Source organism: Heptranchias perlo, chromosome 5, assembly GCF_035084215.1.
Source record: "Heptranchias perlo isolate sHepPer1 chromosome 5, sHepPer1.hap1, whole genome shotgun sequence".
Lineage (NCBI taxonomy): Eukaryota > Metazoa > Chordata > Chondrichthyes > Hexanchiformes > Hexanchidae > Heptranchias > Heptranchias perlo.
The window spans coordinates 94,470,870-94,496,327 of record NC_090329.1 but is presented as its reverse complement, the minus strand read 5'-3'; the positions used below and the strand labels follow the sequence as shown (position 1 = coordinate 94,496,327).

At 41.6% G+C, this 25,458-nt stretch overlaps 1 protein-coding gene across 7 annotated transcripts in view; it reads right to left on the bottom strand.

Annotated features, from left to right (window-relative positions):
* The window catches only part of ahi1 (Abelson helper integration site 1), a 344,784-nt gene that overhangs the window by 171,535 nt on the left and 147,791 nt on the right, over nucleotides 1-25,458 (bottom strand). For 6 of the 7 annotated variants that reach the window (XM_067984827.1, XM_067984826.1, XM_067984829.1 and 3 more), the window contains exons 15-17: nucleotides 15,978-16,096; nucleotides 11,829-11,959; nucleotides 622-762 (exon numbers count right to left, since the gene is read on the bottom strand). In XM_067984827.1, the coding sequence (XP_067840928.1) occupies nucleotides 622-762; nucleotides 11,829-11,959; nucleotides 15,978-16,096 (391 nt within the window). The remainder of the gene's footprint in view (nucleotides 1-621; nucleotides 763-11,828; nucleotides 11,960-15,977; nucleotides 16,097-25,458) is intronic. The other variant, XM_067984830.1, reaches the window with a different exon arrangement.

Sequence of the window (25,458 nt, the reverse complement as noted above, 5' to 3'; positions counted from 1 at the left end):
CTCTCTTATGTTCTGCAGTGACTCCAGCTGCCCCTCAAGCTCAGAAACCGTCAGCTTGAGCTCGAGCAACTGGAGACATTTTCTGCACATGTTGCCCTCCAGGACACATGAAGCATCCTGAAGTTCCCACATGGTGCAGGAATTTCAGGCAGCTGCCTGTCCATTATATTTAGAAACTTTTTTTTCTAAACTCCCTTTAGATACTCTTATTAATTTACTGTTTACTTACCCCGATTAACCTGCCCTTTTATTCCGGTTCTCTCAGAGCTCCTCCTCTCTGTACACTGTGATGTCACTCTCTCTGTTTTTAGTGAATGGGGAAAGGGCTCCTCCCCTGGTGCTCAGAACTGCTTCTCAACTAAATTATCTATTTATTTATAATTACTTTAGTTCGTTTTGGGGTTTTTTTTCCTCGAAAATTAGCACCTCCTTCCCCCTTTACACCCAATTCCCACTTTGTTCACGATCCACTTTGTTCACGATGCCTGCTCTATGCTTCAGCTCTCTAATCACTATGTTGACAAACATTTGTGCATTATCAAGCATCATATAAACAGAACACCTTAACAGTCTTTGGTTAATTTATATTCCTTCCAGATAGTACTTTAACAGGAAACTCACCTTTCTGATCATACAGAAAGACGAGTATGGGCTGATTCGGTCCAAAGGCACAAAAAGCCACCATGTGTTCGTGGGGATGAAAGACTACATCTCGGACAGCTGATGTATAATTAAGATCAGAGTACATTGCCACTTGGTCACCTGCCAAAAGAAAAGAATACAAGGACTGGAATCACAGTCATTACTGACATCGATACTCGAACACGGTAAACTTAACAGCAGCATCTTAAATGATCTACAAAGACTACAAAATCTGTAAAACAGCTTGTTTAACATACAACTAGTAACTTGAGCCTCACATGTGATTACTTTAATCAACTAGAGTTAGAGGGGTCTGAAGAGGCAACTAAAATTTTAAATACAATATTTTTCCTGAAAAATTGTATTTTCAAGTGACCATAATTAAAAGCCAGAAATGAAAACGTATGACGCATTATTTATTATTTCTTTATACTTAATTACGGAACAATACGCTACAAGAAAAATAAGTAAAGGAACAGGAGTTCAAATCCCACCAAGAAAAATGAGAATTTGAATTCAGTTAAAATAAATAAATTCGGAATAAAGAGCAGCTTTCAATAAAGTCACCATGAAGCGATGGGATTGTTGTAAAAACCCAACTGGTTCACTAACGTCCTTTAGGGAAAGAAACCTGCCATCCTTACCCGGTCTGGCCTATACGTAACTCCAGTCCCACAGCAACATGGTTAACTCTTAACTGCCCTCTGAAGTGGCCTAGCAAGCCACTCAGTTGTATCAACCGCTACAAATAAAACCGGATGGACCACTTGGCTGTGACCTAGGCATCGAATTAGGACACAATGAGGACACACCCAGCCCAGTCAACCCTGAAAAGTCCTCATCACTAACATCTGGGGACTGGTGCCAAAGTTAGGAGAATTATCCCACAGACTAGTCAACCAACAGCCTGACAGAGTCATACCTATCAGCCAATGTCCCAGACTCCATCACCATCTCTGGGTATGTCCTGTCCTACCGGCAGGCCAGACCCACCAGAGGTGGGGGCAAAGTGGGTATACAGTTAGGTGACAGTGGCTCTGGATCATTAAGTTTCATGGCTTCAGATCAAACAGGGGCAAGGATACCTCCTGCTAATTACCATCTACTACCATTCCTCAGCTGATTAATCCTCTTCTATGTTGAACTTGGAGGAAGCACTGAGAGTAGCAAGGGCACAGAATATACTCTGGTTTGGGGGGGGGTTTAACGTCCATCAGCAAGAGTGGTTCGGTGGTACCATTATTGACCGAACTAGCAGAGTCCTGAAGAACATAGCTGCCGGATTGGGCTTGCAGTTGGGTGGTGAGAGAACCAACATGAGGGTTCTGTGTATAACGGCTGCGAGCACTGGGCACAGAAGGCTACAGGCCCTGACAACATCCCGGCTGTAATGCTGAAGACCTGCATTCCAGAACTTGCAGTGCCACTAGCCAAGCTGTTCCAGTACAGCTACAACACTGGCATCTACCCGGGTGTGTCCTGTCCACAAAATGCAAGGCAAATCCAACCCAGTCAATCACCTCCCAATCATCAAAGTGATGGAAGAAGTCATCAACAGTACTATCAAGCGGCACTCACACACTGGTGGGAGACCAGCAGAACTCCCATAGGAAAGTGGGAGGCCCAGTTACATTGAATCTCTGCTGTTTCTGCACTGCCTTGTAAGGGGTGGAACTTCTCTCTTTCCATTACAAAATGAACGGCAGTCCGGGGACGGGGTGTGGAGTCTTCCTAAGTCAGGAGTTCTTGGTCCTGACCACGGATCGTGGCGACTGGAACAATGAGTAAAGGCGTAAATAGGCTCCACCAGTGGAGTCCAGGTCTGGCTAGATCAGACCTTAACCACAGCTCCCATTTTCTCTCGGACAGCAGGTGTTGGTAATGTAGAACGGGTGCACCAATGTTTCCGGGAAGAGGAGAGGTTGTAGAGGAGAGGTTGTAGGCCGTGCTCGGAACATAGGAAGATAGGAACAGGAGTAGGTCATTTAGCCGCTCAAGCCTCTTCTGCCATTCAATGAGTTCATGGCTGATCTGTGACTTAACTCCATCTACCCGCCTTAGCCCCATATCCCTTAATATCTCTGGTTAACAAAAATCTATCAATCTCAGATTTAAAATTAACAATTGAACTAGCATCAACTGCCCTTTGCGGAAGAGAGTTCCAAACTTCTGCCACCTTTTGAGTGTAGAAGTATTTAGTAACTTCACTCCTAAAAAGCCTAAAAATTAGAGCCAGGACATGTCCCCTAGTCCGAGACTCCCCAACCTGCGGAAACAGTTTCTCTCTATCTACCCTATCAGTTCCCCTTACTATCTTGAAAACTTCGATCAAATCATCCCCTAATTGTCTAAATTCCAGGCAACACAACACTAGTTTGTATAATTCTCCTCGTAATCTAACCCTTGGAGTCCAGGTATCGTTCTGGTAAATCTATGCTGCACTCCCTCCAAAGCCAATATATCCTTCCTAAGGTGTGGTACCCAGAATTGAACACAATACTCCAGGTGTGGCCTAACCAGGGCTTTGTATAGCTGTAGCATAACTTCTACCCCCTTGTATTCTAGTCCTCTAGATATAAAGGCCAACATTCCATTAGCCTTATTGATTATTTTCTGTATCTGTCCATGACATTTTAATTATCTACGCACATGGACCTTAAGTCTCTTCGGACTTCCACTGTTTCAAGCTTTTCACCATTTAGAAAGTACTCTGATCTATCCTTTTTGGGTCCAAAGTGGATGACCTCACACTTGCCTACACTGAAATCCATTTGCCTCAGTTTTGCCCATTCACTTAATCAATTAATATCTCTCTGTAATTTTATCTTTGTAACTTGGATATGTGGCTCTCTAACCCATTATTGAAGTCATTAATAAATACACTGAATAGTTAAGGCTCCAACACAGATCCCGATGGGACACTGCTAGTCACATCCTGCCAATTTGAGTACCTGCCCATTATCCCTACTCTCTGTTTCTTGTTGCTCATCCAATTTCCTAACCAGGTCAATAATTTGCCCTCAATTCCATGAGCTTCAATTTTAGCTAACAGTCTCTTATGAGGGACTTTATCAAATGCCTTCTGGAAGTCCGTATAAACAACACACAGACGTTCCCCTGTCCACTACTTTAGTCACCTCCTCCTCATCGCTGATGATTGCACAGTGTTCAGTTCCATTCGCAATCCCTCAGATAATGAAGCAGTCCGTACCCGTACGCAGCAAGACCTGGGCAACATCCAGGCTTGGGCTCATAAGTGGCAAGTAACATTCACGCCAGACAAGTGCCAGGCAATGACTACCTCCCCTTGACATTCAAAGGCATTACCATCGCCAAATCCCACCCCATCAACATCCTGGGGGTCACCATTGACCAGAAACTTAACTGGACCAGCCACATAAATACTGTGGCTACAAGAGCAGGTCAGAGACAGGGTATTCTGCGGCGAGTGACTCGTCTCCTGACTCCCCAAAGCCTTTCCACCATCTACAAGGCACAAGTCAGGGGTGTGATGGAATACTCTCCACTTGCCTGGACGAGTGCAGCTCCAACAACACAAGAAGCTTGACACCATCCAGGACAAAGCAGCCGGCTTGATTGGTACCCCATCCACTACCCGAAACATTCATTCTCTTCACCACCGGCGCACCGGGGCTGCAGTGTGTACCATCCACAGGATGCACTGCAGGAACTCGCCAAGACTTCTTCGACAGCACCTCCCAAACCTGTGACCGCTACCACCTAGAAGGACAAGGGCAGCAGGCTCATGGGAACACCACCACCTACACGTTGCCCTCCAATTCACGCACCATCCCGATTTGGAAATATATCACCGTTCCTTCATCGTTGCTGGGTCAAAATCCTGGAACTCCCTACCTAACAGCACTGTGGGAGAACCTTCACCAAACGGACTGCAGCAGTTCAAGAAGGTGGCTCACCACCACCTACTCAAGGGCAGTTAGGGATGGGCAATAAATACTGGCCTCGCCAGCGACGTCCACATCCCATGAACGAGTAAAAAAGAAATTCAATCAGGTTTGTCTGGCATGACCTACCCTTTACAAATCCATGCTGGTTCGCTCAGATCAGCTGAAAATGTAAGGTGTTCAGTGACTCTTTTAATTATAGACTCTAGTAATTTCCCAACAGATGTTAGGCTAACTAGTCTAAAATTCCCCGACGACCGGTCATCAGACCTGAAACGTTAAGCCCACTATCCTCTCCTCACAGATGCTGCCTGACCTGCTGAATGTTTCCAGCATTTTCTATTATATTTAATAAAAATGGAGTGACTCATTCAGTCAGTGTAAATCAGTAGCCTGGATGTTATCCCCTACATGGCATAAGCACCTCTATTGCTATAGAACAGTGAATCCTCTGTGACTATTCTCAGTTTCAATTTCTCTGAATCAAGCTTATATCATGCCTCATAATCTAAGTTCCCTAAATTCTAGCACTTCCTCAGTACTGTTATATGATAAAATTATCTATTTTTGGTTATGATCTTTTTCTTTCTTTGATTGATGGTAACCTCCGCATACATACTGGGGGAAAATTAAACGGAATACACTGTCCTCTAAAGGAGGAAACGAAAAGGTCGTGCCCTACTCTGTAAATATTGCCGTACTCAATCATTTTCAGTTCTAATCCTCTAAATCCAGAGAAAGCATGATGAAACCCAAGTACAAGGGCACAAAAATTTGAAGAATCAATTAAAGGAATCCAGCCTAATAAGTGATCACCAAAGTAGGGTTGATATTTAGGTTGTGTGCTTCCAAGGGCCTATATTTTCAGTCTGTGTCATTTTGGGCTGCCAGGTCAAGATAATAAGTGCTTAGTAAACTTTTTCAGGTTTTTGCTTCAAATGGCCTCTGCATTTTGACCCAATTTGTTGCACCATACGAGTTCTAACTTTTTCAAGTAGGAGGCACCCTTCCGAGAAATAACACTAGGAAACATACTTGACTATGCAGTTTGATGATCTCTGCTTAGTAGCACATTTGCCTAAAGCTTTGATCCTGTTCCGTTAGTGGAATTCTGCATCCCATACAAGACATGAAGAATGCATCGCTGCGGCACAGCACTCGCTAATCCTTCTGCTGAGAAGTTCCAGAGAGTCTATGTGAAAGGAGCTCACAGTACCCACGTACGTGAATAGGTCTATCAACTTGGTAAGGATTAAACAAATGTCTGAACATTTGTTGTCCATATATGCCCTCAAAGTGTTACAAACCAAAAAAGGAACGGGCAGAATTAACTCAAATTGATTGGATAACTCAACATAATTCCATTTTTATTATAAGGGATTCTGTGATTTTTAATCAGTGTTTCGGGGATCACCATCAGCAATTCCATCTCTAGGATCCAATGTAAATGTAGTTTATTGCAACTGATCTATTGTCTCAACCAGCTTTATGGAGAGTTATCCCCCTTGCATGAAAAACTTGTGAGGCATGATTTTAGCATGGAGCCGAGTGGGTGGGTAGATTATCGTATGGGAAAACCCAGAAGTCAAGTGAGCGCGCTGGAATCTGCAATCGCAACTCAACTGAAGGCAACTGATTTTACTTCCAGGTTTCCCGCGCGACAGCCAGTCACAAGTGGGAGGGAAAGCAGCCAGGGAGCTGATGCCGGGTAAGTCTGAGATCGGGGCAGGGGGGGGGGAAGAGAGAAAGAAGAGGTCTTGGGATGAATGTTGGTTTATTGGGATTTTTTTTGACATTTCTGGTAGTTATTTTTTCCAGAATTCAAGTTGGTATTTGAACTCACGACCAACAGATTGCTAGTCCAGGACCAAAACCTCCTAATCTGCCATACTCTTATAGAAAAATCGAGAGAGTGACAGGAAGTGTAATAAAATGAGGTGCTGGACAGTTACTGAATAACGCTGCTTTTATTGAGTTCACAGTCTGTGTCTGGCAGCAGACTATGTTATTCATTTGGTTGATACTAATTTGTGCACAACCTTGAACAGAAAACCTGCTGTTTAACTGTGCATTTGATCTGGATTTGGAGGAAAAAGAGATGCCTTATCTCTAGGTTTCAGTTGAGAAAAAGTTACAAAAATGCAAAACAAAAATTTAGTGCGGTGCAATTTGATGTAGATTTCTGACCAAAAAAAATGCTAGGTGTCCATAAAGTTTAGTTTGGATTCAGAATTCTGCTTTGCTCAGATATGCAAAGTGTTGAAAAAGACACTACAGTGGATCTTCCGTTATCTGCACTCCAGTTATCTGTTTGTTCAATTATCGACCAGAATTCTCATGGACAAACGAGAGGTTAGGTTATTGTGCAGCCAGCTCATATTTCATTAATCATTCTTGTGCACATACTCAAGATTGTTTCAGGATGTTAACAATTTATTATTTTCTGTATATTTAATTTAATTGAGCGATGGCTGAAAGAGTGAATAGAGAACAACTGCAATCCCTGAGCTTTTCTTGAGATGTATCAATCAAAAGTTTAAAGGGCCAAATCAACTTCAGCGTGAATTTCATCTCCATTTCACTAGCAAGATTGAGAAGGAAACCTGTGTAGGTACGGTAAAATTAGTTTCAGGTTCAGAATCCGCAAAAAATGACCTACCTTAAGTAATTCAAGTAGGTAAATTGCCCCGTTAACAATCTGCCCGATGGCATTAATAGGGGACACGCCTTCCGCGCACATCCAAATGCACCTGGATTAAACCAGGGTTGCAGTCTCACTGATGAAATCTACAGTTTTGATTACCTACCAACCCACCCATTCTTGGGGGTTAAAATTACCCCCGGGGGATCTAGTCTGGACCTGGCAAATGATCCTCAACCACACCCCAAGGTGATTTCATTGAAACATATAAGACTCGAAGAGGGCTTGACAGGATAGATGCTGAGAGGGTGTTTCTCTGGTTGGTGAGTCTAGAACTGGGGGACATAGTCTCAGGATAAGGGGTCGGACAATTAGGACTGAGATGAGGTGCAATTTCTTCACTCAGAGGATCGTGAATATTTGAAATTTTCTACCCTGGAGGGTTGTGGATGCTGAGTCATTTGAGTATATTGGCTCTAAGGGAATCAAGGGATATGGGGATCCAGCAGGAAAGTGGAGTTGAGGTCGAAGATCAGCCATGATCTTAATGAATGGCGGTGCAAGCTCGAGGGGCCCTCTGGCCTACTCCTGTTCCTATTTCTTATGTTATGTTCTCACAAAGACTGGGCATAAGACCCTTGAAAGCAAACTTGAGGTTAAACTCTCAAAATGAGTTTCAATCCCCCATGGCTTTGCCAGGATCCTATGAAGCCTGAACAAGTAACTGAAGGGATAAACTTATTATGCATGTCCTTGTCCTCTCCGACATCCTTCTTTCATCTTCCTCATCCTTGTTTTCAGAGAAGATAGAGACAGCTGACTGGTCTTCAACAAACAGCCTGTTAGTCTTGAGAAGGATGCATTTGGACTAGAGGTTACAGGGAAAATGTGGCTCTCAATGGTTTCCTTCCCATCCCTCTCAATCATTCATGCTTCCCCCATTGTGTCCCCCACCCCATCACATTCCCACTATCCATTCCCCTTCCTACCACCCCTCGCTCCCATCACTATCCCCACCTCTTCCCCTTTGAATTACCCGCTCAACCCTTTATGCTCCCCACCCCCTTTCTCCGCTGTCACTCACGCTTAACCTTCCATCCACTACCACTTGATCCCCCCCCCACCCCAACCAGAGGCCAGAGACTCCCTTACGCACAACCAGTTGTCCTCCTCCCCTTTCCCTGCTACCTTCCCATCCTAACTGAAACAGGGCAGCCAATTTGTGCAAACAAGGTCTCAAAAAAACAGTAATGAGATAAATGACTGGTTAATCTGCTTTGATGACGTTTTTTGAGGAATAAATATTGGCCAGGACATCAGGAAAATTCCCCCGCATAGTCAAGAAATGCCATGGGATCTTTAACAAACACTTGAAATGGCAGAATGGGGCCTCGGTTTAACGTCCCACCTGAAAGACGGCACCTCCGACAGTGCAGCACAGTACTGCACTAATGTGTCAGCTTGAATATTAGGCTCACATCTCTGAAGAGTCTTTTACAAAGAAAATCAAATTAGAATGAGGAATTGCCTCTGACTTTCCTCTCATTTATGTCTCTCACTGTTCTGTCCTCTCTTCATCTGTCTCATACATGTTAGAGAGGAGAATCTCTGTCACATAAAAGTAATTAGCATTGACATTTCCAACTCAACAACACAGGTGGGATAATTAGTTGACTTCGAAATTCAACTGGTGATTTGTTGAAAACTGAAGTAGCATTAAATGCCTGTCTCCACTTCTGCTCATCCGTTGCTGAAACCCTCATCCACGCCTTTGTTACCTCTAGACTCAACTATTCTAATGTTCTCCTGGCCGGCCTCCCCCCTTGCATGATCCGTAATCTTGGGCTCATCCAAAACTCTGCTGCCCGTATCCTAACTCGCACCAAGCCCCGTTCACCCATCACCCGTGCTTGCTGACCTATAGTGACTCCCGGTCCGGCAATGCCTCAATTTTAAATTTCTCATCCTTGCTTTCAAATCCTCCGTGGCCTTGCCCCTCCCTATCTCTGTAATCTCCTCCAGTCCTACAATGCTCCAAAATCTCTGTGCTCCTCCAATTCTGGCCTCTTGCGCATCCCTGATTTTCTTCACTCCACCTAGGCCCTATGCTCTGGGATTTCCTCCCTAAACCTCCACGCTTCTCTACCCCTTTAAGACACTCCTTAAAACCTACCTCACCTGTCCTATCTCTATCTCAGTGTCAAATTTTGCTCGGACTGCACAATCCAAATTCAGCTCACAGAATCACAGCTCTGTAAAGAAAATATCGTCTAAGCCTAGGCTTTTAGGAGAGACTGGGGCATTCGAGTAAAAACTTAAATGAAGGCACAAAAGGCAATTCAATGGATGAATCTAATCATGTTATTGTGAAATATGTAAAACAAAAAATCCATTTTGTTTAAATCCTTATTTGGACATTAGGAATTTTAGTTACTGAAAAAAATACTGGCAGCTGAAAAAAAAATTAAAAAGCATTTTTGGGCAATTAATTGGTACCTTGTGGCAAGATATCAAAATTACAGTCACATATTTACATGGGCAAAACCCATCATAAATGTGGACAAAGGAATTTATAATAGGAAAAGTTGATACAAAAAGTGTGAAAAAACATGACAAGTTGTGCAGACAGGAAAAGGATGCAGAAGGAAGATTTTTGAATACATTATATATAAATCTTTCATGGTGTTATCCTAACACAATGAAGCATCCAATGCTCTCTAAAGGTGCCGCTTGGTGCCCATTTTGTAGGCACTACGTGGCCTCCTAATGATCCAAAATGGCATCCAGAATGCATGCGGACGCTTCTAGCGTGACGTGCCCCGGATGCCATCTTGGTAAAGGCGTTTGCGCACATGCAGATAACGAACGCAGCAGCATGCAAAGTAGGGAGAATATGCGGTAGATCAATGTGCAACGCAGATTTAAAGGAACAGATGCGATTTTGTAACTCAATGTTCCAGCCAACGCACTGTATTAAGCTCGCACAACTGAACAGGTCGTAAACAGCAGTGCTATTTGAAGAGATCATGCAGGAGTTACAGGTTAGTTGCGGGATCATTGCTTCTGACTGCTGATGCATTTGTACCTGTTTTTGGATGTCTCCTATACTAGGACTAGGGGACGTAGCCTAAAAATTAGAGCCTGGACTTGCAGAGTGAAGTTAGGAAACGCTTCTACATGCAAAGGGTGATAGAAGTTTGGAACGCTCATCTGCAAACGGCAGTTGATGCTAGCTCAATTATTAATTTTAAATCTGAGATTGATAGATTTTTGTTAACCAAAAGGTATTAAGGGATATGGGGCTAAGGCAGGTATATGGAGTTAGGTCACAGATTAACCATGATCTCACTGAATGGCGGAACAGGCTCGAGGGGCTAAGTGGCCTACTCCTGTTCCTTTAGGATTTTTATTATGTTCCTACAATAAAGTTTCAATATTTTACAGGGAGTGGGCTGGCAGAGTAGCAGGGATGGGACAGGAATGCTGTCCTTCTGAGAGACGGCAGCAGGTTCATGCTCCGTGGAGCCAATGCCACTTGCTGCCTCCTGCTATGCGCCACCTTCTCTGCAAGAAAGCAGGATGTGTGTAGGTAAGTGTCCTGTAAGATGTTTGGGTGATGTGCCTGTCATGGTTGAATAGCTGTCAGTGTGTGTGACCTGTGAATTGTGGGTGTGCGGCTTGCATCAGTGGTAATGTGTGAGGAAGCATCTGATTGGAAGAGTTGAGTATAGATTGAAAGAGTTTGTTGGTATGTGGGTGATGGGGGGTGCAATGTGTGGAACAGTGGATGCGGCTAGTGGTGCAGTTGGTAGATGTTCATTGTACCCATGTGATTTATATCAATTAGTGTTAATTGTATTCAGGTGATGCACATCAATTAGGAACTCTTGCATCCATTTATAAAAGAGCTGATCTAGGGTGTGGTGTGGATCTTGGAATAAAGGCTTGGAAGCAATTGAAGACCAGGCTCTATCCTTCACCACCTGGTTACCCAGTTAATTACATGAGATGCCATTTCACAATTGACCTCACTCACCTTGACCATTCGTGTCAAAGCATTGAACTTCTTCCTGTACTGCTATGTGGTGCTATGTGCCCAGCATTGACTTTGTCCCCTACTGCCTCGACAGCATATGTCTGGACGACCTCTTGCCCCAATGTGGATATAGGATGCCCCTCCTTCTGTCCACCTCTTGCACCAAGACCTCTAGTGCATCAGTAGAGAACCTTGATGCACGCGCTCTCGCAGGCCTGGTACAAACTCAGATCGGCAGATTGGTGAGGTCCAGCGTGCAGATTGGGATTTGGGATTTAGAGATGCGCAACCTTTATTCAATGTTTTATCATAATTCACGGGACCTGCATCTGTGTTTTACGTGCGCAATGTCTGACCTCCATTCAGATTCCGTGTGGACCGTATCTTATATTTTGAAAATAAGAGGTGCAGGCTGCCTTAATGAGGTGCTAGCCACTCGCAATATCGGGCCCCCCCTACTGGTGAGTAGCCACTCAACAGCGTGCCCTGTTTCGGGGATTATCCAACATAACGCCCAATATCTCTAATGGACAAGTCGAAAAGATCTCAAAATAAAATGACTGTGGTAACAGTTGAAACATACCGGTCTCTGAATTCCAAACATAACATATTCCATCTTCACTGCCTGAAAAAAGAAACGTCCCACATGGTGTGAATGTACTGTACATCTGTTCACGGTAATTTGTAGCCCCTGTGTACTTCTTCGCAGCCAGTCTAGAAAATAAACAGGGTAATTAAAATGTAAGGCTGACACCTTAAAGTATAGTAATAAACTATTTCCATTCAGTAAATTTTCTCAATAACATTAAACGCAGACTATACCTCCTACATCTATAAGTTCCTGCCTCAGTTGTGCATCAGTGGAAGGTGCTCAACCTATGCCAAATGACTCCCAGGAAGGGGGTGGGGGTGGGGGGAGGAAATTGGCAAGATCACCACATAGCTGTTCACACATTGGTCTTGGTGACTAGTTCACAAAGTTCCAAGTAGGAACAGGTTCCCACTCCCTCCCACAGGTGGTGGACGTCCCAGACAGACTGGGGAACTGGGAGAAAATGGTAGGTTGTTTACCATAGTTAGTCTTCATGCCTTGAAAGAAGATCAGCCTTCATTTTCAAATGGGGATTACTATCATACCACAAAGGAAAATAATCAGGGACACTGCTCCAAAAAAAACTTACCCCCTGGATATAAGGTGATCTTCTACACTCTATAGTATTACAGCCTAGATACAAAGTTCTTTACTTGGTACAAAGTACCATCAGCGCCTTAAGGACAAGAGACCACTGAAACAAAATAGAATAACTTTATAAAAAAACACAATAAAACACAAATCCAAGCCAATGCTAGGTCAGAAAAAAAGGTGTAGGCAAGGATGGAGCATTGCATCTGGAGGCCGAACTTTTTATTTTACAAAGAATGAGCAAGACTCTACATAAAATGAACAATCTACCATTCTTCCAAAATAAGTACCTCAAAATAATACAGAAACTGGTGGTGGAATTTTAAGGACGTACAGAAGCACACACTGTTCTGAGTGATGAAGACAAGAAAATAATGCCTGATGGACGCATATAAATTGTTGTTCCAAGTAGTTGTTTTGTAGATGGCCTTGAAAGACCAAATTGTCCAAACAAGTGGCCATGGCTTGAATAGACCCTGTTGGGTCTTGCTATTATATGGAATAATACAGAAAAACAAAAACACGTCACTACTCAAATTTCTAACTGCTCAGAGTGCAGTGAGGCTTTCTTCCTCAGATGCATGAGGAGATTCAGTCATTTATCTACTTCACGTATAGCTCCAAAGCTGGTATGAGCAATGTCAATGAGTTACTGTCATGCAAAGCATTAGAAATAAAGTGGGAACTGGAGATTACCCTCAATTTATCTGGAGTCTACAGACAGACTCTCTGAGCACTGCTTTTCTATGGCTGAAATGATAGCTCCCCTCTTTTTTTCTTACCTCTTGAAAATATTTATAGCCAGGAATATTTAGTTCCCAGTCTCATCCTAGCTAAAGCCAAGTTTGTGTCAGGGCTACAACATCATGTTATCACATAGGGAGTACATTATAGACCACTGAATAATGGTAAAGGGAATCGATGATGCTATTTTTAGGCAATTTAGAAAACCAAAAAGTAACATAAAGAACCTTATAGTAAATTATGGGGACTAAGATAGATTGGGTTAAGATAAACGTTTTTCAAACTTGGGTGGGGGGGGGGGGGGTTTGAAGGCATCCAGGACTTTCTTTAAACAGCATATTGCAATAAGGAGTGTTGGATTTGGTTTTAGGTAATGAAGCAGGACAAGTACGTGACCTGAATGCAGGAGAACATTTGAGTAAAAGTGATCATTTAATTAGGTTCACATTGAAAACAGATAAAGAGGAACCCAAGAGCAAGGTATTATTCTGGAAAGTAGCCAACAGCAGTGGGAGGAAGAGATCTAGCCCAGATGAATTACCTAGAAACTGGTAGATCAAACTGCAGATCAGCAGTGAGATTCTTAAAAACAAGGTGGCTAAGGTACATGTTACATACATTCCATTTAGAAATAAAGAAGTTAGAGCAAAATTTGATTTTAAAATGAGCCCCATAACAAATAAGGGGAATAATATCAGAATCAAACTTAAAAATTATAGTACGTAGAGAAGGAATGCAAAAGAGAGAGATTAGGAAGATTAAGAGGAAGTATGAAGTATTGGTGATCAATATAAAAGTATAGGGCTTTTATAAGCACATAAATAAAAGGATAATCAAAGAAAGGAATGGGATTATTTAGAGATTAACGGGGGCAAATTTGGACTGCGTGAATGGCATAAATATTGAATAAATATTTTGCATCAGTTTTTTTTTTACAGAGGAAGGTAAAACAGATATTAGTATTTGAAGAAGGATCACAAAGAGTCACTACTGGAGATCAATATTCAAAAGGACACTATTAAAAAAGTTAATGGGGGCTAAAAATAAAAGTCACCAGCCCCAGATGCTATGCATCCCAAAATATTGAAGGAGGTTATCAACCTTCAATCCTTTGGTACAATTAGTGTTTCCAAAGATTTTTGGAAAATAATGTTAACACTCCTGTTCAAAAAAAAAAACAGGAAAGGATGAGGCAAGAAACTGTAGGCCAATTAGTTTTATCTTGACTGTGGGCAAATTTCTAGAGTCCATAATGGGACGAAATTAGTGAACGCTTAGAAAGGCATGGGCGAATCAGATAGAGTCAGCAGGGGTTTATTTGAGGAAATTACAGAAAGGAAAATTTTACAAATGCACCTTCCCCGCACACAAAGCTTCGTCTGCCGGAGACGCATGTGCGAAATCACAGACGTATCAAACACTATTTTCGTATATGCACGATCAATGGTTGAGGCACCATGCCCCAAGCATGTATTTGTAAAATTGACCCTAGAGTGTAGGGATAAAGGGAATTCAGTGGAAGTTTGCATTTATGGATTTTCAGAAGGTATCTAATAAGGTGCCACGAGAGAGAGAGAGAAAGAAAAAATGAAAAAGATAAATAGATAGATAGAGATAGATAGATAGATAATGTCCTTTGTCTTCTTAGAACATCCCAAAGCAATTCGCAGCCAATGACGTACTTTTGAAGTTCTAGGCATCCCATCATAGGAATTATTTCAAACCAATGGAAAGGATACCTCAAAGATTTACGAGAAATATAGCAGGAATTACGTTATATTTACAAAGAAAGACAAAAATTGGGGCTTTTTTTTAAAAACTGGGTCAGAAAAGGTTGGGGGTGGGGGGAAATCTAATCGAGGTTTGGATTGATTTAGAGAAGAGCTGCTACAATGCTGACAATGGGCTGAATGGCTTCCTTCTCTGTTGTAAAATTCCATGGTTATCAATTATGAAAGGTATTGAGAAGGTAAATAGGGAAAGATTGTTTCTACTAATTGACGAATTTGTAATAAGTAGACATACAGTCAGGATTATCATGAGAACAAAGGGGAACTTTAGAAGAAACTTTTCAGAGAGTTATTAGAACACAGGATGCTATATTACCAGCATCAAGTGAGGAAGAGGCAATATCATTTAAAAGGGAATTGTATAAATATCTGAAAAATATAAAAGGGCAGGGAAATAGGATTAGTGACGGCTCCAATTGAAGATCCAGCATCAGCAATGGAATAATGGGCTGAATGACCTATGTTATTATTTCTATGATGCTGTTAAATGATGTAATATGCCTAGTTATCTATGCTTTACAAATGGTTTGAAATGAATTAAGAAATTTGGAAGCCTGAAAAAAAAATCAGGCAAATGAGGGTAAGTTGGCAGATGCTGTTGTGGAGGATGAGAATCAGGATAACATGTATGAGTGAATGTAGCTTCTCATAACATTGACTATATACGTAACTTGTGAAAATTTTGGTTTCGACGAGTTTATAAGGGCTGTCACAATACTTGCTTATAATATATATGGCGTTAAAATGTACAATGTAGCAAGGGTGATGGAAGCTAAGCATCATTCAGGAATAAACATGTGGCTTCACATTTGTTGATGTTTCATTTATTTACAGTGTTGTCTAAAACAAAAAAAAAATCAAAATTTTAAATTTTTCTTTCACAAAATAATTCTATCAAATAACAAAAAGGTAACAATTTGGATTGAAAACCTCCATCTTGCCATACAGATGTAGTTGCAGTTTTAGAATCAAGAACTTAAATTTCATCGTGTTGTGTTGATCTTTAATAACTTACACTCTTAGGTCCATCACTCTCAGAGTGCTGTCTCTGGCGTGGATTAGCAGACGTCTGCCATTTGGGTGAACTTCCAGATGATTTATAGGAACACTTTTTAGATCATTCTGTATTATGTTCTGCAAAGAATTTTGAATATTGTTTTTAATATACTGTAACTGCCCAACCTTCATAATATTTTTAAAACTAATTTACTATATTTAGGAAAAGTACAATCAAATTGGCAAATGAATTTCAATATAGATAAGTGTGAGGTGGTACATTTTGGTAGGAATAAGGAGGCCACATACTCCTGGGAAAATAAGAGTCTAAACGTGGTAGAGGAGCAGAGGGATCTGGGGCTACAGATACACAAATCACTAAAAGTAGTGACACAGGTTAACAAGGCCATAAAAAAAGCAAACAAAGCGTTGGGGTTCACTTCTAGGGGGATAGAATTGAAAATTAAGGAAGTTATGTTAAACTTGTATAGAACCATGGTTAGACCACACTTGGAGTATTGTAAACAGTTCTGGTCTCCATATTATAAAAAGGATATAGAGGTACAGGAGAAGGTACAAAATGGATTTACTAGAATAATACCAGAACTGAGGAGTCATACCTATTAGGAAAGATTGAACAGGCTGGGGCTCTTTTCCATAGAAAAGAGAAAACTGAGAGGTGACCGGAGGTCTTTCAGATTAAAGGTTTGATAGGGCAAACATAAAAAAGATGTTTCCACTTGCAGAGGAGACCAGAACTAGGGCAATAAATATAAGATAGTCACTAATAAATCCAATAGGGAATTCAGGAGAAACTACTTCAGTAAGAGAGGGGTTAGAATGTGGAACTCACAATCACAAGGAGGAGTTGAGGCAACTAGCATAGATGCATTTAAAAACATAAGAAAATAAGAAATAGGAGCAGGAGTAGGCCATACAACCCCTCGAGCCTGCTCCGCCATTCAATAAGACCACGGATGATCTTCTACGTCAACTCCACTTTCCCGTCCTATCCTCATATCCCTTGATTCCCATAGTGTCCAAAAATCTATCTATCTCAGTCTTGAATATACTCCAGGATTGAGCATACACAGCCTTCTGGGGTAGAGAATTCAAAGATATACAAACCTCAGTGAAGAAATTTTTCCTCATCTCGGTCCTAAATGGCCAACCCTTTATCTTGAGGCTGTGACCCCTAGTTCTAGATTCTTCAGGCAAGGGAAACAGCCTCAGCATCTACCCTGTCAAGTCTCCTAAGAATTTTATACATTTCAATGAGATTACCTCTCATTCTTCTAATCTCCAGAGAGTAGAGGCCATTCTCCTCAAAGGACAATCCTCTCATCCCAGGAATCAATATAGCGAACCTTCGTTGCACCCCTCTAAGAAAGGATATACTTGCCTTAGGTAAGGAGACCAAAACTATACACAGTACAGGTGTGGTCTCACCAGAACCCTACATAATTGCAGCAAGACCTCCTTATTAATATATTCCACCCCCTTGCAATAAAGGCAAACATATTGTTTACCTTCCTAATTGTTTGCTGTACATGCACATTGACTTTCTGTGATTCACGTACAAAGACAGCCAGAGGCTACGGTAGCATAGTGGTTAGGTAACTGGAATAGTAATCCAGAGGCCTGAATCAATTATCTGGAGACAGTAATGGTATCACTACCAGATTGTTGTAAAAATCCATCTGGTTCACTAATGTCCTTTAGGGAAGGAAACCTGCCGTCCTTATCCATTCTGGCCGACATGTGACTCCAGACCAACAGCAATGTGGCTGATTCTTAACTGCCTTCTGAAATGGCCTAGCAAGCCACTCAGTTGTACCTTCACCACAGACTTCAGCGGTTCAAGGCCACAGCTTCTCGAGGGCAATAAATGCTGGCCTTGCCAGCGATGCCCACATCCCATGAATGAATAAAAAAGTACCACTGACTCTCACCTTTTAAATATTATTCTGCTTTTCTATTCTTCCCATCAGAGTGGATAACTTCACATTCCCCTCATTATGCTCCATCTGCCACCTTCTCGCCCACTTAACCTGTCTATATCCCTTTGCAGCCTCCTCACAGCTTACTTTTCCACCTAGCTTTGTATCGTTAGCAAACTTCGATACATTACGTGCAATCTCATCTAAGTCATTGATATATATTGTAAACAGCTGAGTCCCAAGCACTGATCCTTGTGGCACCCCACTAGTTACAACCTGCCAACCCGAAAATGATCCGTTTATTCCTACTCTCTGTTTTCTGTCCATTAACAGATCCTCAATCCATGCTAATACATTACCCCCAATCCCATGAACCCTAAATCTTGTGTAGCCTCTTGTGTAGAACCTTATCGAATGCCTTTTCAAAATCCAAATATACTACATCCACTTATCTACACCCTCAAAAAATTCTAAGATTTGTCAAACATGATTTCCCCTTTCATAAAACCACGTTGACTCTGCCTAATCATATTATGATTTTCCATGTGCCCCGTCACTATGTCCTTAGTAATAGATTCCAGCATTTTCCCCATTACTGATGTCAGGCTAACTGGCCTGTAGTTCAGTTTTTTCTCTCCCTCCTTTCTTGAATAGCAGGGTTACACTTGCTACCTTCCAATCCACGGGGATCGTTCTAGAATCTAGGGAATTCTGGAAGATCAAAACCAATGTATACACTATCTCTGCAGCCATCTCTTATATAACCCTAGGATGTAGGTCATCATGTCCTGGGGATTTGTTGGCTTTCAGTCCCATTCGTTTCTCCAGTACTTGTTCTTTACTAATATTAATTACTTAAACCCTTTGTTCCCCATTATTTCTGGGGGGGTTTTTGGTGTCTTCTACTATGGAGAGAGAGATAAAATATTTGTTTAACGTCTTTGCCATTTCCTTATTCACCATTATAATTTCTCCTGTCTCAGCTTCTAAGGAACCCATGTTTACTTTCACTACTGTCTTCCTTTTTACGTACTTGTACAAGCTCTTATAATCTGTTTCTTTATTTCTTGCTAGTTTACTCTCATATTCAATCTTCTCCCTTTTTATCAATTTGTTGGTCACCCTTTGCTGATTTCTAAAACCCTCCCAATCCTAAGGCTTACTACTCTTTTTGGCAACATTGTAAGCCTCTTCTTTTAATCTAATACTATCCTTAACTTCTCTAGTTAGCCACAGTTGGATCACATTTCCCATGGAGTTTTTATTCCTCAAGGGAATATATATTCGTTGACAATTATGAATTATCTCTTTAAATGTTCGCCATTGCTTATCTACCGTCACATCTTTAAATCTAATTTCCCAACCTCCCTTAGCCAACTCACCCTCATACCTACATAATTGGCTCTGTTTAAATTTAAGACCCTAGTTTCGGACTTAACTACTATTTAAGGAGAAAATAGATAAGCACATGAGGGAGAAAAGAATAGAAGGATATGTTGATGGGGTTAGATGAAGGATGTGAGAGGAGGGTCATGTGGAGCATAAACACCAGCATGGACCTGTTGGGCCGAATGGCCTGTTCCTGTTCTGTACATTCTATGTAAATCAAATTTATAACACTTCTGCAATCTACTCATCTCACCTGTATATTACAAGACTGCTAATGGCATTCTAATAACAGCAATTGGCTTTTATATCAATATTTGATACAGCACAGAAGTCCATTTGGCCCATCGTGCCTGCATTCTTTGGTAGAGCTATCAATTAGTCCCACTCCCCTGCTCTTTCCCCATAGCCCAGTAATTTTTTTCCCTTCAAGTATTTAGCCAATTCCCCTTTGAAAGTTATTACTGAATCTGTTTCCACACCCTTTCAGATCATAACAACTCACTGCATAAAAATATGCCCCCTCATGTCGCCTCTGGTCAAGAACAAAGGAACATAAGAAATAGGAGCAGGAGTAGGCCACATGGCCCCTCAACCCTGCTCTGCCATTCAATCAGAACATGGCTGATCTTCGACCTCAACTCCATTTTCCTGGCCAATCCCCATATCACTTGATTCCCTGAGAGTCCAGAAATCTGTCTATCTCAGCCTTGAATATATTCAACGACTCAGCATCCACAGTCCTCTGGGGTAGAGAATTCCAAAGATTCATAACCCTCAGTGAAGAAACTCCTCCTCATCTCAGTCTTAAATGGCCGACCCCTTGAGACTATGCTCCCTAGTTCTAGACACTCCAGCCATGGGAGATGCATGTAACAAGGGTACTATAGTAACCATGGGTGACTTTAATCTACATATAGACTGGCCAAACCAAATTAGCAATAAAACTGTGGAGGATGAATTCCTGGAGTGCGTACGAGATGATTTTTTAGACCAGTATGTTGAGGAGCCAACTAGGAAACAGGCTATCCGAGATTGGATTTTGTGCAACGAGAAGGGGTTAATTAATAATCTTGTTGTGTGGGGTCCGTTCGGGAAGAGTGACCATAACATGATAGAATTCTTCATCAAGATGAAAAGTGAAGTAGTCCAATCCAAAACTTGGGTCCTAAATCTAAACAAAGGGAACTACAAAGGTATGAGGAGTGAGTTGGCTATGATAATTTGGGACGCTGAATTAAAAGGCATGACAGTGGATAAGCAATGGCTAACATTTAAGGAACGAATGCATGAATTGCAACAGTTATACATTCCTTTCTGGCGCAAAAACACAGAAGGAAAGGTGGCCCAACCACGGCTAACAAAAGAAATTAAGGATAGTGTTAGATCCAAAGGGGAGTCATATAAAGTTGCCAGAAAAAGTAGCAAGCCTGAGGATTGGGAGCAGTTTAGAATTCTGCAAAAAAGGATTAAGAGATAGATTAAGAGGGGAAAAAGAGAGTATGAGAGTAAACTTGCAAGGAACATAAAAACAGACTGTAAAAGCTTCTACAAGTATGTAAAAAGAAAAAGATTAGTGAAGACAAATGTAGGTGCCTTACAGTCAGAAATGGGAGAATTTATAATGGGGAACAAGGAAATGGCAGAGCAATTAAACAAATACTTTGGTTCTGTCTTCACTGAAGAGGACACAAATAACTTCCCAGAAATGCTAGGGAACCAAAGGACTTTTGAGAAGGAGGAAATAAAGGAAAAAAGTATTGGTTAAAAAAGTGCTGGAGAAATTAATGGGACTGAAAGCCGATAAATCCCCAGGGCCTGATAATCTGCATCCCAGAGTACTAAAAGAGGCAGCAATGGAAATAGTGGATGCATTGGTTCTCATCTTCCAAAATTCTATAGATTATGGAACAGTTCCTGCAGATTGGAGGGTGGCAAATGTAACCTCACTATTTAAAAAAGGGAGAGAGAAAACAGGGAACTACAGACTGGTTAGCCTAACATCAGTAGTAGGGAAAATGCTAGAGTCTATTATAAAGGATGTGATAACAGGACACTTAGAAAATATCAACAGGTTTAAACAAAGTCAACACAGATTTATGAAAGGGAAAGTGTTTGACAAACCTATTGGAGTTTTTTTTGAGGATGTAACTGGTAGAATAGATAAGGGAGAACCAGTGGATGTGGTGTATTTGGATTTTCAGAAGGCCTTTGATAAAGTCCTACATAAGAGGTTAGTGTGCAAAATTAGAGCACATGGGATTGAGGGTAATATACTGGCATGGATTGAAAATTGGTCAACAGACAGGAAACAGAGTAGGAATAAATGGGTCTTTCGAGGTGGCAAGCTGTAACTAGTGGGGTACTGCAGCAATCAGTGCTTGGGCCCCAGCTATTCACAATATATATCAATGATTTGGATGAGGGAACCAAATGTAATATTTCCAAGTTTGCTGATGACGCAAAACTAGGTGGGATTGTGAGTTGTGAGGAGGATGCAAAGAGGCTTCAAGGCAATTTAGACAAGTTGAGTGAGTGGGCAAATACATGGCAGATGCAGTATAATGCGAATAAATGTGAATTTATCCACTTTGGAAGGAAAAACAGAAAGGCAGAGTATTATTTAACTGGTGATAGATTGGGAAATGTTGATGTACAAAAAGGGACCTGGGTGTCCTTGTTCACCAGTCACTGATTGCAAACATGCAGGTGCAGCAAGCAGTTAGGAAGTCAAATGGTATGTTGACCTTCATTGCAAGAGGATTTGAGTACAGGAGCAAGGATGTCTTACTGCAGTTATACAGGGTCTTGGTGAGGCCACACCTGGAGTATTGTGTGCAGTTTTGGTCTCCTTACTAAAGAAAGGATATACTTGCCATAGAGGGAGTGCAGCAAAGGTTCACCAGTCTGATTCCTGGGACGGCAGGACTGTTGTATGAGGAGAGATTGGGTCGACGAGGCCTGTATTCACTCGAGTTTAGGAGAGGGGATTTCATTGAAATGGATAAAATTCTGAGAGGGCTGGACAGACTGGATGCAGGGAGGATGTTTCCCCTGGCTGTGGGGTCTAGAATGAGGGGTCACAGTCTCAGATTACGCAGTAGGACATTTAGGACTGAGATGAGGAGAAATTTCTTCACTCAGAGGGTGGTGAACCTGTGGAATTCTCTACCACAGAAGGCTGTGGAGGCCAAGTTACTGAATACATTTAAGCAGGAGATAGATTTCTAGACACAGAAGGCATCAAGGGGTATGGGGAGAGAGCAGGAATATGGTATTGAGATAGAGGATCAGCCATGATCATAATGAAAGGCGGAGCAGGCTCAAAGGGCCGAATGGCCTACTCCTTCTCCTATTTTCTATGTTTCTATGAAGCAACCTCAGCATCTACCCTGTCAAGCCCCCTGGTAACCTTATATGTTTCAATTAGATCACCTCTCATTTTTTGAAACTCCAGAGAATATAGACCCATTCTACTCAACCTCACCTCAAAGGATAACCTCTCATTCCAGGAATTAATCTAGTGAACCTTCGTTGCACCGCCTCCAAGGCAAGTACATCCTTCCTTGGATAAGGAGACCAAAACTGTACACAGTACTCCAGGTGAGGTCGCACTAAAGCCTCGTACAATTGTAGTAAGACTTCCTTACTTTTGTACTCCAACCCTCTTGCAATAAAGGCCAACATTCCATTTGCTTTCCTAATTGCTTGCTGTACCTGCATGCTAACTTTTTGTGTTTCTTGCACGAGGAGACCCAAGTCACTCTGAACACCAACATTTCTCACCATTTAAAAAATATTCTGTTTTTCTATTCTTCCTAAAGTGAATAACCTCACATTTCCCCACATTATACTCCATCTACCACCTTCTTGCCCACTCATTTAACCTGTCTCAATCCCTTTGCAGGTCCTTTGTCTCCTCCTCACAGCTTACTTTCCCACCTAGATTTGTATCGTCAGCAAACTTGGATACATTACACTCGGTTCCTTCATCTAAGTCGTTAATGTAGATTGTAAATAGCTGAGGCCCAAGCACCGATCCTTGCAGCACCCCACTAGTTACAGTCTGCCAACCTGAAAATGATACATTTATCCCTACTCTCTGTTTTCTGTCCGTTAACCAATCCTCTATCCATGCTAATATTGTTACCCACAATCCCATGAGCCCTTGTCTTGTGTAACAACCTTTTATGTGGCACTTTATCGAGTGACTTTTGAAAATCCAAATATACATCATCCCCTGGTTCCCCTTTATCTCCCTCCTAGTTGCATCCTCTTTTGCCAATCACCTTAAATCTGTCCCCTCTGGTTACTGACCCTTGTGCCACTGGAAACAATTTCTCCTTAATTACTCTATCAAAACCGTTTGATTTTGAACACCTCTATCAAATCTCCTCTTAACCTTCTCTGCTCTAAGGAGAACAACTCCAGCATCTCCAGTGTCTCCACAAAACTGAAATTGGTCATCCCTGGCACCATTCTAGTTAATCTCTTCTACACCCTCTCTAAGACCTTGACATCCTTCCTAGTGTAGTGCCCAGAATTGAACACAATACTCCAGTTAAGCCTAACCAGTGTTTTATAAAGGTTTAGCATAACTTCCTTGCTTTTGTACTCTATGCCTCTATTAATAAAGCCCAGGATCCCATATGCATTTTTAACAGCCTTCTCAGCTTGCCCTACTACCTTCAAAGATTTGTGTACATGTTTTTGCACCCCCTTTAAAATTGTAATATTTAGTTTATATTGCCTCTCCTCGTTCTTCCTACCAAAATGCATCACTTTACACTTCTCTGCGTTAAATTTGATCTGCCATGTGTCTGCCCATTTCACCAGTCTATGTTTTCCTGAAGTCTGTTACTATCCTCTACATTGTTTACCACATTTCAGAGTTTCATGTCAGCTGCAAACTTTGAAATTATACCCTCTATATCCAAGTCCAGGTTATTAATGTATATCAAAAAGAGCAGTGATCCTAATACTGACCCCTGGCGAATGCCACTGTATACTTCCCTCTGGTCTGAAAAACAACCGTTCATCACTACTCTCTGCTTTCTGTCCCGTAGCCAATTTTATATCCATGCTACTACTGTCCCTTTGTTCCCATGGGCTTTAATTTTGCTTACAAGTCTATTATGTGGTACTTTATCAAATGCCTTTTGAAAGTCCATATGCACATCAACCATACTATCCTCATCAACCCGCTCTGTTACTTAATCAAAGAATTCAAATCAAGTTATTCAAACATAATTTTCGTTTAACAAATCCGGCCTGACACTCATTTATTAGCCCATTCTTTTCTAAGTGCCAATTTATTTTGTCCAGGATTATTGTCTCTAAAAGTTTCCCCACCACCGACTTTAGGATGACTGGCCTGTAATTGTCAGGTTTATCCCTCTCCCTTTCTTTGAAAAGGCATGTAACATTTGCAATCCTCCAGTCCTCTGGCACCGCCCTATATCTAATCTGAGGAGAATTGGAAGATTGTGGCCATTGCCTATGCAATTTCTACCCTTATTTCCCTCAGTAACCGAGAAGGCATCCCATCTGGACCGGGTGACTTCGACTGAGTACTGCCAACCTTTTAAGTACCTCCTCCATCTATTTTTATCCTATCCAATATCGCTACTACCTCCTCCTTTATTGCTACATTGGCAGCATCCTCTTCTCTAGTGAAGACCGATGCAAAGTATTCATTTAGTACCTCAGCTATACCCTCGGCCTCCACTAGATGATCTTTTTTGTCCCTAATCGGCCCCACCCTTTTACAATTAATATATTTATATAAAAGACTTTTGGGTTCCCTTTTAAGTTAGGTGCTAATCTATTCTCATGCTCTCTCCTTGCCCACTTATTCCATTTTTTAGATATCCTCTGTACTTTTTGTATTCAGCCTGGTTCTCTACTGTATTATGAACCTTACATTTGTCATAAGCCTCCTTTTTCTGTTTCATTTTAATCTCCATATCTTTAGTCATACAGGGAGCTCTAGTTTTGGATGCCCTTCCTTTCCCCCTTGTAGGGATGTGTCTAATCTGTACCCAAACTAACTCCCCCTTGAAGGCCTCCCGTTCAATTACTGTTTTGCCTACCAATTTTTGATTCCAAACCACCTGGGCAAAATCCCTTTTTAACTCACTCAAATTAGCCCTCATCCAGTTAAGCATTTTTACG